The sequence below is a fragment of the Malus sylvestris genome, chromosome 14 (genome assembly GCF_916048215.2).
Source record: "Malus sylvestris chromosome 14, drMalSylv7.2, whole genome shotgun sequence".
Lineage (NCBI taxonomy): Eukaryota > Viridiplantae > Streptophyta > Magnoliopsida > Rosales > Rosaceae > Malus > Malus sylvestris.
Window position 1 is genome coordinate 8,091,872 of NC_062273.1, and position 14,707 is coordinate 8,106,578.

The 14,707-nt window shown below is 36.9% G+C and overlaps 1 protein-coding gene across 3 annotated transcripts; it reads left to right on the plus strand.

Annotated features, from left to right (window-relative positions):
* The first annotated feature begins 1,571 nt into the window (after nucleotides 1-1,571).
* Nucleotides 1,572-14,449, plus strand: LOC126600671 (villin-3-like). 3 transcript variants are annotated; one of them, XM_050267280.1, is made up of 25 exons: nucleotides 1,572-2,010; nucleotides 2,404-2,537; nucleotides 4,476-4,607; nucleotides 4,942-5,041; nucleotides 5,559-5,627; nucleotides 5,729-5,965; nucleotides 6,109-6,286; nucleotides 6,481-6,613; nucleotides 6,923-7,082; nucleotides 7,171-7,321; nucleotides 7,401-7,501; nucleotides 7,601-7,759; nucleotides 8,396-8,464; nucleotides 8,535-8,603; nucleotides 8,700-8,837; nucleotides 10,393-10,521; nucleotides 10,861-11,008; nucleotides 11,112-11,122; nucleotides 11,220-11,360; nucleotides 11,431-11,556; nucleotides 12,331-12,393; nucleotides 12,677-12,778; nucleotides 13,265-13,514; nucleotides 13,628-13,824; nucleotides 13,906-14,449. In XM_050267280.1, the coding sequence occupies exons 3-25, from the start codon at nucleotides 4,552-4,554 to the stop codon at nucleotides 14,017-14,019; spliced, it is 2,901 nt and encodes a 966-aa protein (XP_050123237.1). In that variant the 5' UTR covers nucleotides 1,572-2,010; nucleotides 2,404-2,537; nucleotides 4,476-4,551; the 3' UTR covers nucleotides 14,020-14,449. The 3 variants fall into 3 exon arrangements, with proteins under 3 accessions (XP_050123237.1, XP_050123236.1, XP_050123238.1); XM_050267279.1 differs by lacking the exon at nucleotides 2,404-2,537; XM_050267281.1 differs by lacking the exon at nucleotides 2,404-2,537 and having other exon boundaries at nucleotides 4,498-4,607.
* Nucleotides 14,450-14,707: the final 258 nt, after the last annotated feature.

The window sequence follows — 14,707 nt, forward strand, 5'->3', positions numbered from 1 at the left end:
TCATTACAAGTTATACTATCCTATAAAGGGAGATAACAATCAAGTCAATTAACTCTTCAAACCAAAACCATTTTGCGATCCAACAAATTCCTGAATCGAGCAAAATCTACTCGGACACACAAAAACTCAATTTAGCAATTTAGCGGCCCCGCGGGGGAAGGGGGTGGGGGGCATATTATATGTAGAGTTTCATGATGGTCTATAGAGTCATGAATATATAGACTCATGAATATATGGATGTTAAGACAGTTTATAAAATATATGTGGATTTTAGAAGAGTTTGTGAAACTTTTGTTATCGATTTTAATAGAACTATGCGGATTGACATTTTAGTGACCAATTCATTATTATCCACTTTTATTTTTAAATTTTCATCATTTGAAATTGTGATTATGACCATGACAAAGTGATTGTATGAGGTGGTGGTGACAAGATGGGGTGGAAATGCCATGTGGTGATTGTCACAAGATGGTGGTAGTAAAGGTAGGTGGCAGGCATATTAATAGTAGGGGTGGTGATACTAGTGGCGCCATGGTGTTAGGGTTGGATGGTTGTGATGATGGTGGTAGAGGTGGCAGTCATGGTGATGATGGTGGTAAAGGTAGCATTTATGGTTGGGGGTGGCTACCTTAAGGCGGTCATAGGAGGTTATGGCAATGGTGGAGGCGAGGATGGTAGCGATAGGCAAAGTGTATAAGATTGTGGTAATAGAGGTGGTGGTCATTGTTGTGGTACGATAAAAACGTGGTTGTATGGGTATTGGAATGATCATGGTAAGATGGTGGTGCCGACATGATAGTCGAAGTGGTAGTCATTGCATTATAGTGGGTGATGGAGTATATCATAATAAGTGGAAGAAATGATATTCATCAAAATATTTGGGAGAGAAGTTGAATTTGCCATAACAATAAAATTACCATAAAACACTCAAAGTCCATCAAAATTTGTGACTTTTTAAAATTCATTGAAACCAATAACTACACATGGATTTTTATAAACTCACAAAAAGTCATAAGTGAATACTACAAAATTTTCATAGATTTTTTACAAAAAGTAATAATTTGAGAGTTTATGAAAGTCCATCAAACTCTATACAACATAGCCTATTAGTTTAAAAGGAAATTGTTGACACACAATAAAAAACAATAATTCTTTCCGACACAAGTATGATACACTTTCTTACACATTCGCCAATATAACATTAGACGAAGGACCCATCTATATATATTTATAGATGTGTAAATCTTATGTGTATAAATAATATTGACGAAAAAATAGCATTACTCAATAAAAATATATACATATACATAGAATTTTCAATTGAACATGCAAAAAGGTAGACAAAATTTCAACTTACAATAGAAAAAGTAGGCAAAAAAGTGTAAGTTATCAAATCCAAAGCAAAAAGAATAAAAATAAATAAAAATATTTTAAAAACTAAAAATAAAAAAAGTGGCGAAAAGAAAAGTCCAAATTGGAAAGTAATAAGCCATATAATCCTAAATTCCAAATAAGCAAAAAGAGTAAAGCCAACATGGCCGGTGCCACCGTCACCGGTTCTCTGCCTTAATTTAACGACTCTGCCTGTCAAAGCCAAAACTCTCTCTCTACTTTCTCTCTCTAACCTCTCTGTCATTCCGCTTCCGTTTTGTGTCGTTTGATTTCTTTCTGTTGCTCTCTTCTTCCTCCTCTCATCATTTCATCACCCATAAATTCATATATTTCCATTAATTCTCTCTCTCTCTCTCTCTCTCTCTCTCTCTGAAATTACAAATCTCAAAAGGCTTCACAAAAAAGTTAGAGAGAGAAGCGCACACCCGCAGCAATAATTCACTTTCCTTTCCAACTATCTTCTTCTTCTTCTTCTCTCTCTCTCTTTGTTGCCAGCTTTTGCAGCTCGTCCTTCCCATAACCCATTTCCCCTCTCTCTCTCTCTCTCTCTCTCTCTCTATTATCTCTCACCCCCACCACCCTCCATCATTACAATTACACACAGAGATCCCATTTCAGGTACGTCAATTCTCTCTCTGATCGATTTCATACTCTTTTCAGCTCCATCAATACCAATTTTGCTGTATGTTATCTGGATCTCTCTGTTTTCAAAGCTATTCCAATTTTGCTCTGATCGTTGTTTTGTTTGCAATTCTCGTTTTTTGTTATCTGGGTTTTTATGGTTTTGTTTTAAATTTAATGGGTTCTGGTGGTTTTTGGATGAAGTTCAATATTTGATCTGATGGGGTATGTTGGTTTTTGCCTCCTTATTGATGTTGTTTGATCGGACCTTTTCTTTTCGTGAATATTTCTTGATTTGAGTCCATAAAGCTCGAATCGATTGAGTTAAAATAATTGAGCAAGTAGTTGAACAAAATAACTGGAAGATCTTAATAATTTGCTGATATGTAGACTTTTGTGACTGCCTTTTGATGAAATATTATCTGGGTTCTTTCATTTGGTAAAACTTTGCGTGTCTGTGGCGTGTGGGCGAGTGCACTTCAATCTCAGTGCATTCTGACGTTGTGTAATCAGGCAGTTTCCTGGTAAGTCTTATAACTTTGGATTTGATAGTAATCTGTATCCAGTCCTATTGCCGTTTCAGTGGTCATGTTGATCACAAGTCATATTTCAGTTCTTGGGTAGTTTTTCACTTGTTTGAATACTGGAAGGGACTTTTAAATCTGCGAAGATATCCTCTGTTTGCTACTTTTGAGTTGGATTCAGGAATGTTATGATCCAGAGCAAAGCTATGTTTGGGGATTCTTCGCATTAGTGGGTTCAGTAATTAATTGCAGCGTTTGAATATGCAATCCTATACAGCTAGCAGATGTTTCATGGATGCATTCTATACAGCCTGTTTGGAAGTATCAAATATTTGTTACTTAAGTAAAAAATAAGATGAGTTGGAAAACATGCATATACAGAAGGATGACCGTTCTTGGCTGAGAAGTTACTGGCAATGATTCTTCAGCATTAGTGTGTACTCGAAGCCAATGGTTACAATAGCTTGTAATCCAAATTGTATGGACAGTAGTAGAGATATAAAATTTAATCTATCCAATATATGATATATGAGAACATAAACTTATATTAGAACAATAGGATCAGCTTTGAGGACAAACTTGTTTTCTCGAATTTTTTTCCCCATAAATATATTCTATAGATTGATTACTCTTATTCATCTATGATTAAGTGTTCATCTATGATTAAGTTAAGTCATGATGATCTAAGTTTGAACTTCAAGAGAAGGACCATATGTCAACACAAATTTTTATTGCTGTACAAGGATAATTTAAGCAACATCTATGTAGCAATTTATAAACTAGTAATGTCAGGGACTAGTTTTAGGTATAGAAGCGGCTCCACTCTAACACCAGTGAGTAGTATTAAAGATGGAAAATCTTAGGACAGTTTGTTCATTGGCTGAAGTACTATTTCGCTCTTGATGCATATTTTCTACTGACATCTGCATGCTCACATGTAAAGAAGAAAGGAGAACAAAGGGGATAAACTTCTAAAGATATGGTCAGGCAGCCAGCAGGGTGGAATTTAGGTCTTTGTATCACTATGAATGGAGGCTTACCTAAAGAAAGCTACAAGCCTACTAGGGCGAAGCTTGAAGAGGAGGGTCATACAGAGGTTTTCTAAGTTCTTTGGAAGCATATATGGACCAAATTCCGGATATATGAGAAGCAAGAGATGGAAGCAATGGTGCACTTTTGAGAGTTAGATACCGACTAATTTTATTGGGAAATACCTCGGGATATTGTTTCAGTTGAGAAATTAGTACCGGGAAGGGGAGATCGTGAAACTAATGTAGTCTGGGAAATGCCTTTGGAAATATCTCTCTTGAGAATCAGTCCAGCTAAGAGAGTTTATAAATGTTTTGAAGTCCAACATGATTTGTATTTTCCTAACTGAATATCAAGTGGGGTAACTTGATTATCAGATCCAAGGTTCGATGGGCCAATACATAAGCTAGACCCTGAGTAAATGGACTGAGACATATGAACCTAGTTAGACAACTAAATTCCAAATACAGTGCATCAGCCCTTGAACTTCATTCTCATGCATGAATTAACTTACACATGTTTGTGTTATGTATGTCTCATTGGGCAAGCACCCTTACCTGTTGATGTGAAGTTCTTTGTATGCGAAATCCAATAAGTTGTTAGGTTAGCTTTATGGAGATGCATAGTGATCTAAGATGTAGGTGCTCACAATTTAAACATCATGAGAAGAGATCATATTCTAACAACTGATTTTGTCATAGTGCTAAGATTTACTGTAGCATCTCTGTTGAATTTCTGTGTTGAGTATCAATACTGATATTTGTACTATAGATAAGAATTTTTGAACCATATATATTACTTTTGATTTAAGTGTCTGTATACTGTTTTTGAAAATGATCAAGTATTCATTTTGGCTTGGTAACAAAACTCCTTTTGTTTATTTGTTTTTGTTTTTTATTTTCCTTGCAGTGAACTCTTGTGGAATTTATAGGGACGCAGGATTCTGCCTTGCTGAAAGAAACATTCTTAAAAGGGATTTCAGGCAATGTCTAGCTCTGCAAAAGCTTTGGATCCTGCTTTTCAGGGAGCAGGTCAAAGAGTGTATCCTTTTACCAGAGTCTCAATAAAATGAGTCTGCAAAATATTTCTTTTAAAAACTATAACGAAGGACAGGAACAAAAAACTTACTATCTTGCGTCCACTGAAATAAAAAAAAGTAAAAGTGACTTAAAATAAAATTACAGCCCCGGATAGTTGGAATAGAAGCTAGGGTTCATGTGGCCGAACCTAAAGGTTTTGTTGTTATAGACAAAAATGTAAAGTAGGTTATGCTTTGTGTCAGTTTTAGGAATATGTAAGTCTTTCGGGTTATCTTTTAAATATGTTAATCACGTTGTGTTCCAAATTTGAGGTCGTGAAACTTAACATGTTATAGAGGGACTGAAATTTGGCGGATTGAGGACTTCCAACCAGTTCCTTTGCCAAAATCTGAACATGGAAAATTCTATATGGGGGATTCTTATATTGTCTTGCAGGTTTGTCTGGTTTTTACTCTCTTTAATTCTTTTCAAAGCCTTTACTATTTATTCTTTTTTCCCCACAAGATTGCTTTAGAAGAACGAAATTTGTCAGCATAACATAATTTTCTTCCAAGAAATGCAAAAGTTCAAAGTTTCTTTTTTGGGTGATTCATAAGTTGATGTCATTCCTGAATAACCTTTTGATGTTCTCCCTGTTTGCTATGTTACATTCAGGTTTAAAAGGTTTAATAAAATAATGTTGGAGGTTTGCACTGGCCACTGATTAATAAATTAAATTCAGCACTCAAAATGGTGCACACCATTAACAAGGCTCTCTATCAATTTTTTATTTTTTATTTTTTATCCCTTTCCCTTTCTTTGCATGTTCCACCCTAAGAAAGGGGAATTCAGGGATAGGTGGTTTGGGGGATGGGGCATGGGTGTACGACATATCAAACTTTGGAATAAAAAGGCGTACCAAGGAGGCATTTTTCACTTATATGTTCTCATGCGCTTATCTGACTATTTGCAGACAACACAAAACAAAGGGGGTGCTTATCTTTATGACATACACTTCTGGATTGGGAAAGATACAAGTCAGGTGTGTATGCTTAAAGTTTGAATTTGCCTTGAATTTTCGTTGACGTTATATATAGAAGTAAGAGAAAAATTGTTATTTTATATCATGACTATTTATTATAGGATGAAGCTGGGACAGCAGCTATTAAGACCGTTGAACTAGACGCAGTTCTTGGAGGACGTGCAGTGCAACATAGAGAAATTCAAGGCCATGAATCTGACAAATTTTTGTCATATTTCAAACCTTGTATTATACCATTGGAGGGGGGTGTTGCTTCTGGATTTAAAAAGGCTGAGGAAGAGGAATTTGAAACTCGGTTGTATACCTGCAAAGGAAAACGAGTTGTCAGATTGAAGCAGGTATCCTGTTCTTCTGACGCGAGGGTTTAGAGTTTTTCTTTATATCTTTCTTTTGGTGTGGAGAGTTGGAGTTCAATTAAGTTTCTTCAATCTAATTCTGCTGGAGGTTAAAAGGAATTGCACCCTGCATTCTAATTTTGTAGGTTCCTTTTGCGCGTTCCTCACTGAATCATGATGATGTGTTCATCCTGGACACTCAAAACAAGATCTTTCAGTTCAACGGAGCAAATTCTAATATTCAGGAGAGGGCAAAGGCTTTGGAAGTAATCCAGTTTTTGAAAGAAAAGTATCATGATGGAACCTGTGATGTTGCAATAGTTGGTAAGTGCATATACAGTATAACGATGTATATTATATAAAAGTCCACAGAACTCTTATCATGCTGCCATCTTCTCTAGTACTCAAAAGACCTGCATTATCCAACCAGAATTGTTGCCTTACATTTTTGCTGTCTGTGTTGCCCATTCTCAATCGTTTCTTATTTCATTTGTCAAAAATGGTGTGCATTGTGGCAGATGATGGGAAGCTTGATACAGAGTCCGATTCTGGTGAGTTTTGGGTCCTAATGGGTGGTTTTGCTCCAATTGCAAAGAAGGTAACCACTGAAGATGATGTGGTTCCAGAAGCTACTCCTGCTATACTGTATAGGTACTCTCATATTCTGTTATTGTCTTTGTCTAAAACTCTTGATTTTTTAGTAAATGGCGATCTCTCTCTCTCTCTCTCTCTCACACACACACACACACACACACACACACACACACGTGTGCGCGCGCATGATTATATGCTTTTCATGCATGTGCATCTGCATGTGGTAGGTGGCATACTAAGCACATGCTCCCGACACTTGTTTTTGTGTCAGTGTCTGTCTGTGTTCCGGAAACAAAATATCTACTTATATTTAATCTTTGGTATAATCCTCATAAGGTTCTAACTTAAAGTTACTGGTTTTTGAAGCATAACTGACGGTGAAGTGAAGACTGTAGAAGGTGAACTATCCAAATCCTTGCTTGAAAACAACAAATGCTACTTACTGGACTGTGGTTCAGAGGTATTTGTATGGGTCGGCCGGGTGACACAAGTGGAGGACAGAAAATCTGCAAGCCAAGCAGCTGAGGTAGTGACCTGCACTTTTTTATTCATGCTGGCAAGCAGATAGGTTTATGAGTGAATTACATAAATGTAACTCTTAATTTTGTCACCAGGAATTTCTTGCTAGTCAGAATAGACCAAAGTCAACACGAATAACCCGGGTTATTCAAGGTTATGAGACACATTCATTCAAGTCCAACTTCGATTCTTGGCCATTAGGATCAGCAACTTCTGGTACTGAGGAAGGAAGAGGAAAAGTAGCCGGTAATGATCAACTCCTCAGTTGTAAACTGTAATACTTTCTGATTAGCTTTATTAATATTGTATCTTCATGTTCTGCTAGCTTTGCTGAAGCAACAAGGTGTTGGTTTAAAGGGCATTGCAAAAGGTGCTCCCGTAAATGAGGAGGTCCCACCTTTGCTAGAAGGAGGCGGAAAGATGGAGGTCTAGTTGATGATATATTTTATGCTTCTAGTAATGACTTAATTAATTAGGCTTCCTTGTTGATGTCTTTTGGAATATTGGGTTTTCTGTTTTTTTCAGGTATGGTGTATCAATGGTGGTGCCAAGACTCCTTTGTCTAAGGAGGATATTGGTAAATTTTACAGTGGAGATTGCTATATCATTCTCTGTACTTACCACTCTGGTGATAGAAAAGAAGATTACTTTTTGTGCTGTTGGTTTGGAAAGGATAGTGTTGAGGTAATTCACTTTGTTCCAGGTTAGAATTTTTAAATAATTGAAAGAATTACTTTGCTTTCTGTCAGAGTTCTTGTATATAAAGTCAGAGACCTGCACTTCAATCTCTTGTTTACATAACCTTTTGTTTTTGAATAAAAATTCGTGGAGAAACATTGTGCTTTCAGTTGGGGTTGGGGGTGGGTGAGGGTTGCGGAAATAAAATGTTGTGTTTTGGATGTCTTGTTGGAGTTTTAGTTAGAGTTGAATGCCATTTCTTGAAGATAGGAGGAACGCTTAATTTCATTGTGAGAGAGGTTTCTGTTTTTGGCTTCTTTGTGGGCCCCAGGAGCTGCAGAATTTGGAAATATTCCTTTCTTTGAGCCATAGTTGGATGATTATTATACTGGTTAAGTTTGCTTTGATCTGAAGTAGGAACGATAGATTGGTGGTGTAGGACCTTTTTAGGTGGTTATTCCTGGTCTTGTTGATTCAGTGTACTTCATGTCCACTTCATGTCCACTTCTTGATTCAGTGTACTTCATTTTTTTCATCTATTTTTCACCTTTTTGGTAATCGCTTGTGTAATATTTCATAAAAGCATCCTTCTGCAATTGTAAGAGGACTTCTAAAGAATTTCTGTTATATAACCCATTTCAGGAGGACCAGAAAACTGCTGCTCATTTGGCTAGCACAATTTCCAACTCGCTGAAGGGAAGACCAGTGCAGGTATCGTATTATCTTTTGTCAATGTTGGAGAATGTTTTACGGACCTGCATATAACAGGGGCCTTTTGCAGGGTCACATATTTCAAGGTAAAGAGCCACCACAGTTAGTAGCACTTTTCCAGCCTATGGTGGTCCTGAAGGTATTCTTCTGTTTAGTCTGGTGCAAAAACCTCTCCATATTAGTTTTATTTGGGGGTTTATTGTTATCTTTTTAATTTGACTGATTTCCTCTTCAGGGTGGCTTGAGCTCTGGCTATAAGAAATCGGTTGAGGAGAAGGGTCTGGTGGACGAAACGTATACAGCAGATTGTGTGGCACTCTTTCGGTTATCTGGAACTTCTGTTCATAACAATAAAGCAGTGCAAGTTGATGCGGTATGAGCCAATTCATATGTTATAATCATGTATCCTACATGACAATATATGCTCACATATTTTGGGGAAGTGACCTTCGCGATAAGCACTTCATATCTGATATTACTCAAGCTCATTTTCTTGCTGGTTGGTATGATGACCATGGAGGACCTAATGCAAAAAAATGTAGTGAGCCCCAGATATGTTGCACATGGTAAAAACTATAAAAGCCAGAAAAACAGAATAGGAATCAAAGATTACCCCTGAATTCCTTGTATAGGAAGACTTACCTGGACACGGTCAATGGGCGATCAAGAAGGCTCATGGCCTAGGTTGGTGGCCTTCATTGCACTCTGAGAGCAGCTCCACTGTTGCAAAGACCCCCTAGGGCAAGTCACTATTGAATAGCCTCCAATGAACAGTAACTGCCTATTGCATCTCCACCCCTACACTGAATAGCCATAGCAATAGGCAATAAAATATTAGTATTTTTTATTTTATAAAATAATAAAAATAATTTTATTTGTAATTTTGGATATGATTTTTAATCGGTCTTGTTATACCATGTGTCATTAAATAAGAAATTACAACCCAAAGTATTTGAGAAAGTATAAAATTATGGTGTAAGTTGGAAGATAATGATAACATATTTATAGAAAAATTAAATCAATTTTTTTTTTCAGATTTTTTTTAATTAATTTTTTACTTTTTTTAATTAATTTTTTACTTTTTTTATTAATTGTTTACATTTTTTATTATTTTTTACATTTTTTATTAATTTTTTACATTTTTTATTAAGTCTTTACATTTTTTATTAATTTTTTTTATATTTTTATTACTTTAATATTGTGGTTGACGTCACCCTGACGTCAGCGTTGCATCACCTCCACCTCGGGCTCTCGGGCCACCGATTTGTGCCAGGCCTATCGCTCGGGCCCCCTCCGGCGCTGAAGCCCTTATGGGCTGGAGTTCATTGCCCCAGCAATTTGGTTCTGTGCAGTCCACGGTCCATCGGGCTAAAGCCAACGGTGGACTTGCTCTGAAGGGGTGCCTGCCTATGGTCTCCTCAATGTAGGAGACCCAATGTCATAATTCCTTGTATGGGAATACTTATCTGTTCCCTAGTAGTTTGCATCTTTAAAATTTCCTGAGGTGACTTTCTCTTGCCTTTGCCTAAGAATATAGTTTTAGATTCTTCAGTTTCCCCTTTGAAATTAGTTATTAAGTTTGTAACAATGAGTGCTAAGCTTTTTTACATAGGTTTAGGTCAAGGATGGAGTCACTGGAGGATTTTCACACTGGATTTTTAGCATGTTGTAGTTGGCCAGTATAGAGAATAATATGAGATGTTGGATGTGATTTATTGAGGGGAAGATGAAAAAGGATTATCTGTTTTTCTTCATAAATGTGGTAGGAAGATTCGAATGTAATTGCATGCTTTTAAGAGAATGTTTTCTATGCTATGTTTAAATGTTGGACTTCTTGTTCACTGCTGGAGATAATCTTGTACTCTTTGGGCTTTTTAAATAATCTTTTCTTTTATCAATGTATACGTAAAACAAATTTCATTGTTTAGGTGGCAACATCGTTGAACTCTACTGAGTGCTTCATTCTGCAATCTGGGTCCTCAATGTTTGCCTGGATTGGAAATCAATGCACCATTGAGCAGCAACAGTTAGCAGCAAAACTTGCAGAGTTTTTGAAGGTTCTATGCCCTCTGCCTCTTATGTAACTTATTTGCCTTCGAATTTATCATAGACGCACCATTCAGAAGAGTCAACATAACCAAGTAGGCTTAGTAAACGTATTTTAGTCAGGCTTCAAGTAACAATGGTATACTTAGGTCTGGCATTGTTTCGACTTAATAAAATAAAAAGAATAAGATGATTATATACATTGAGTTGATTGGGCACGTACGATGGATGGACAGCATTCAGTATTCATGCTTAATGTAATTTAGTAGTATTTATTAGGCACTCGATTTTCAGTATTGCCACGGATATACTGTTCATCTATTTGAGCCTTACATGCCTTGCTAATACAGCCAGGAGTTACTTTAAAACATGCTAAAGAGGGAACTGAGAGCTCATCCTTCTGGTTTGCTCTAGGAGGGAAGCAAAGTTACAACAGCAATAAAGTTTCTCAGGAGATTGTCAGAGATCCCCACCTGTTCACATTCTCGTTCAACAGAGGTAGAATTTTATGACATTAAATGATGTCTGAGTTGGAAATTTTATTTGTAAAGTTAGTTCCATTCTAACTGTATTTTTTTTTGTGTGTTCATGGTTTCCCCAGGAAAGTTTCAGGTGAGTTATATGGCCTTTTGAGTGTAATTGGTATTTACTTCCATTTTCATTTGGGCACTAGTGCTTCTAATCCCTTTCTGCATTTTTAATTCTGCAGGTAGAGGAAATTTACAACTTCACTCAAGATGATCTGCTGACAGAGGATATCCTTATACTTGATACGCATGCCGAAGTGTTTGTTTGGGTTGGTCAATGTGTAGACTCGAAAGAAAAGCAAAATGCTTTTGAAATTGGCAAGGTATACCTTAAAATATTTGCATTTTCGTCAGATGTTTCATTTGTTACATTTTTCATTCATATTTGTGCAGAAATACATAGCGCTGGCAGCATCTCTGGAGGGGTTGGCTCCTAATGTACCATTATACAAAGTTACTGAAGGAAGTGAACCTCGCTTCTTTACAACATACTTTTCATGGGATCTTTCAAAAGCCACTGTATGTTCTAAAACAACAAACTCTCTCTCTCTCTCTCTCTCTCTCTCTCTCTCTCTCTCATTTAGATAAATTTTAAGGAATTTGTAGTCAAGTAAGGAATAATCAAAACACATTAAGTTGAACGTAACAATTTTCTGTATTTTGGAACTTTCGGACGGGTTTTTACTTTTCTATTTTAATTGAAATAAACTAGTCTTTTGGACTAGAATCAAATCAAGCGTGGATAATTTGTGTGGAATGCAGTAAATGATAATGCTGTGCAAATGCCATAACAGAGGGAAGTGATAAACTGCCTAGATGAGAAGAGAATTGTTTTAGGGATCATTACATATAGAATATCATATACCAGTGATTAAATATACGAAGAAGTCTATCTTCTCAAATAAAACAAAAGCTTAGAAGTCTAATTTGGAAATAAGATGCGAGTCGATCAACATTGTTTTCTGGGTATATTATTGCTGATTGATGGTGTGCTTACCTTCTCTCCCCCTTTAACCATGTCAGAGATAATGATCTAAAGTATGACTTTGTTTCTGCTACACTTGGTAATGCATTTGAGATTCTAGACATTTCATTTAATAATTTTAGAGGCGGACCAAAATTTATTGTGAGGAAAAATTATTTTGATAGGTAAAGTGTAAGGCAAAGTGGCATGACAATGTGTAAAAAAACTTTGTAGATATCAACTGTTTTAATTGAAGTACTTTATACGGATGGATAACTATATTCCGTTTAATATATAATTTTCTTACAGTATATCTACCCTATATGTAGGTTCAAGGAAACTCATTCCTGAAGAAGGTGTCAATACTCTTTGGAATTGGCCATGCTATGGAGGTAATGTCTATTATCAAACATGTTGCATTGTAATCTCCTCTTGTACGTGTGTGCGAAATTCTATATAATACATTCTGTCTAGTATATACAAGGGAACCATGATCATATAGTCTTAAGATTCTCGTTATAAGTTAATTACTGGAATAATGTTATTTTCCTAACAGTTTGAAATGGTTTAACAACGTAAAGGATTGAAATCTATCAAATTTTGTAAATTTTTTTTGCATTATCATATATTATCCTTCTGTAATTCACGGAGAAGGGATCTCTGTTGCTGGATCAGGACAAGCCCACTGGGAATCAAGGAGGACCAAGGCAAAGAGCTGAAGCCTTAGCTGCTTTATCATCTGCATTCAATCCATCCTCTGGAAAGTCACCCCTAACGGTAATTAATTTTTTTTTGTACCAGTATCATGTGCTACTGGATGCTATTGCCATGTTGTCATGTCTTCACATGAGGTGTGCAGACAAGCAGAAATTGTAATTCATTCCATGAATGAATAGTAGGAACTTTTGTCCTAGTTAAGTACTTGCAGAAAGTTGCATTAGAAAGTGTACATCCCCCACCCCATCCCCCCTTCCCTCTCTATGCTCTAGTTCATGTTATCATTCTTTTCTGGAATAATCAACTAGGGAAGTGGTGTGTGCATACAAACATCCCTTAGGTTTTTTGAATGTTGCATTATGACGTTGGATCTGATATTTATCCCTCTTTTCTTTAGTGTTGTTTCTTAGCACCTTTTCACTTTTAACTTTTCCATTTTTTTAATGATCCATGATCAATAATATTTTAGTCTGAATCTCTGATACATGACGGTGTTGATGGATTTTTCTGAGGCCTTGTATTGAATAATCACGCAATGAATCACAGGGCCAGGATAAGTCCAATGGATCGAGTGAAGGACCGAGGCAAAGAGCAGAAGCTTTAGCCGCTTTATCTTCTGCATTTAATTCATCCTCTGGAAACAAGCCTTCTCTTCCCAAGCCGTCTGCTTCAGGTCGAGGATCACAAAGAGCTGCAGCAGTTGCTGCGCTTTCAAATGTTCTTACAGCTGAAAAGAGTAGGTTAACACCGGATGCTTCTCCTTTGCAAAGCCCTCCCTCAGAAACTAGTGTTTCTGGTAAGAAAGTAGAAATACTTATGATTATCCATTATATGCGTGGGTTGCGAACGGATCTGATGCATTTGGGTACTTGCAGCTGACGCAAAAAGTGATTTATTTTTCTGAAACAGAAGGTCCTCAGGAACTTCCTGAAGTCAAGGAGACAGGTGAAGCTGCACCTGTTTCCGAAGGCAGTGAGGAGGATTCAGAACAAAAGACACTGCAGGACGAGAGTGATAGTGAACGTAGTCGCAGTACTTTCAGTTATGACCAACTGAGGGCTAAATCCGACAATCCTGTAACCGGCATTGATTTTAAGAGAAGAGAGGTTGGTCGTGTGTGAATGTTGTCACTTTCATCAATCTCTGCTTTGAAATCATAGTGACATAACCTCTGCTTGGTTTTTCAGACCTATCTCTCTGATGAGGAGTTTCAGACCATATTTGGGATGCCGAAAGATGCTTTCTATCGACTGCCAAAGTGGAAGCAAGACATGCAGAAGAGGAAAGCTGATTTATTCTAGAGGCCGAATGCAATAGAACAAGTGCTTTTACTCTGCTTATTTGCATCCTGACTCGCAATTCATTCATTTTGATCTGTGCTTTCTCTGTGGTGCCTTGTTTTCTGTCTAGCATTTTGCTCTCGATGAACATAGCGCTGTGGTTAGTATCGGTATTGATTGAGATACTGCCTGAAGAGTGATTTTTCCATCTCTTTTTTCTTTGTTTCTTAACTGCTGCTGCCTCATGTAGTTATCGCAGATGGTAGTGTTAAGCGCAGCACGCAGGTCAAATTCTTTCATCTGCTCCACATGTATTTTGATTTTCGGTTTTACTCGATCATCTTTTTTTCATCTTTTAATTTTTTTTAAAGGGGGTTTTGTATATGCAACACATTTGTATTTTGCAACTGTGACGAATATGAAGGAATGGGCAATTGTTTGTGGTTTGCAATTTATTGGTGTCATTCGAAAAGGGTTTATCTGCTGTACGTAACGCATGCACCAGAACAATCAAATCCCAGCCTTCTATTATTGAGCTTAAAAACGAGCGGCTGTGATCAATTTGGCATGCATGGTGCGCATCCTATGCCAGGGGTCTGTCCGCAGGGGACAAAAATATATCGTTGTTTAAAAAAATATAATTTAATATGCCATTTGTATGCTTCAACCCAACCTCCATTGTTTTCACGAGTATTGCCTTTGGTTAACA

Excerpts from the sequence above, each read along its gene's own strand:
- LOC126600671 (XM_050267280.1), top strand. The coding sequence starts at position 4,552 with ATGTCTAGCTCTGCAAAAGCTTTGGATCCTGCTTTTCAGGGAGCAGGT. Across the intron at positions 4,608-4,941 it reads CAGGGAGCAGGTCAAAGAGT|AGGGACTGAAATTTGGCGGA; the intron begins GTATCCTTTTAC and ends AACATGTTATAG. Across the intron at positions 6,287-6,480 it reads CTGTGATGTTGCAATAGTTG|ATGATGGGAAGCTTGATACA; the intron begins GTAAGTGCATAT and ends GCATTGTGGCAG.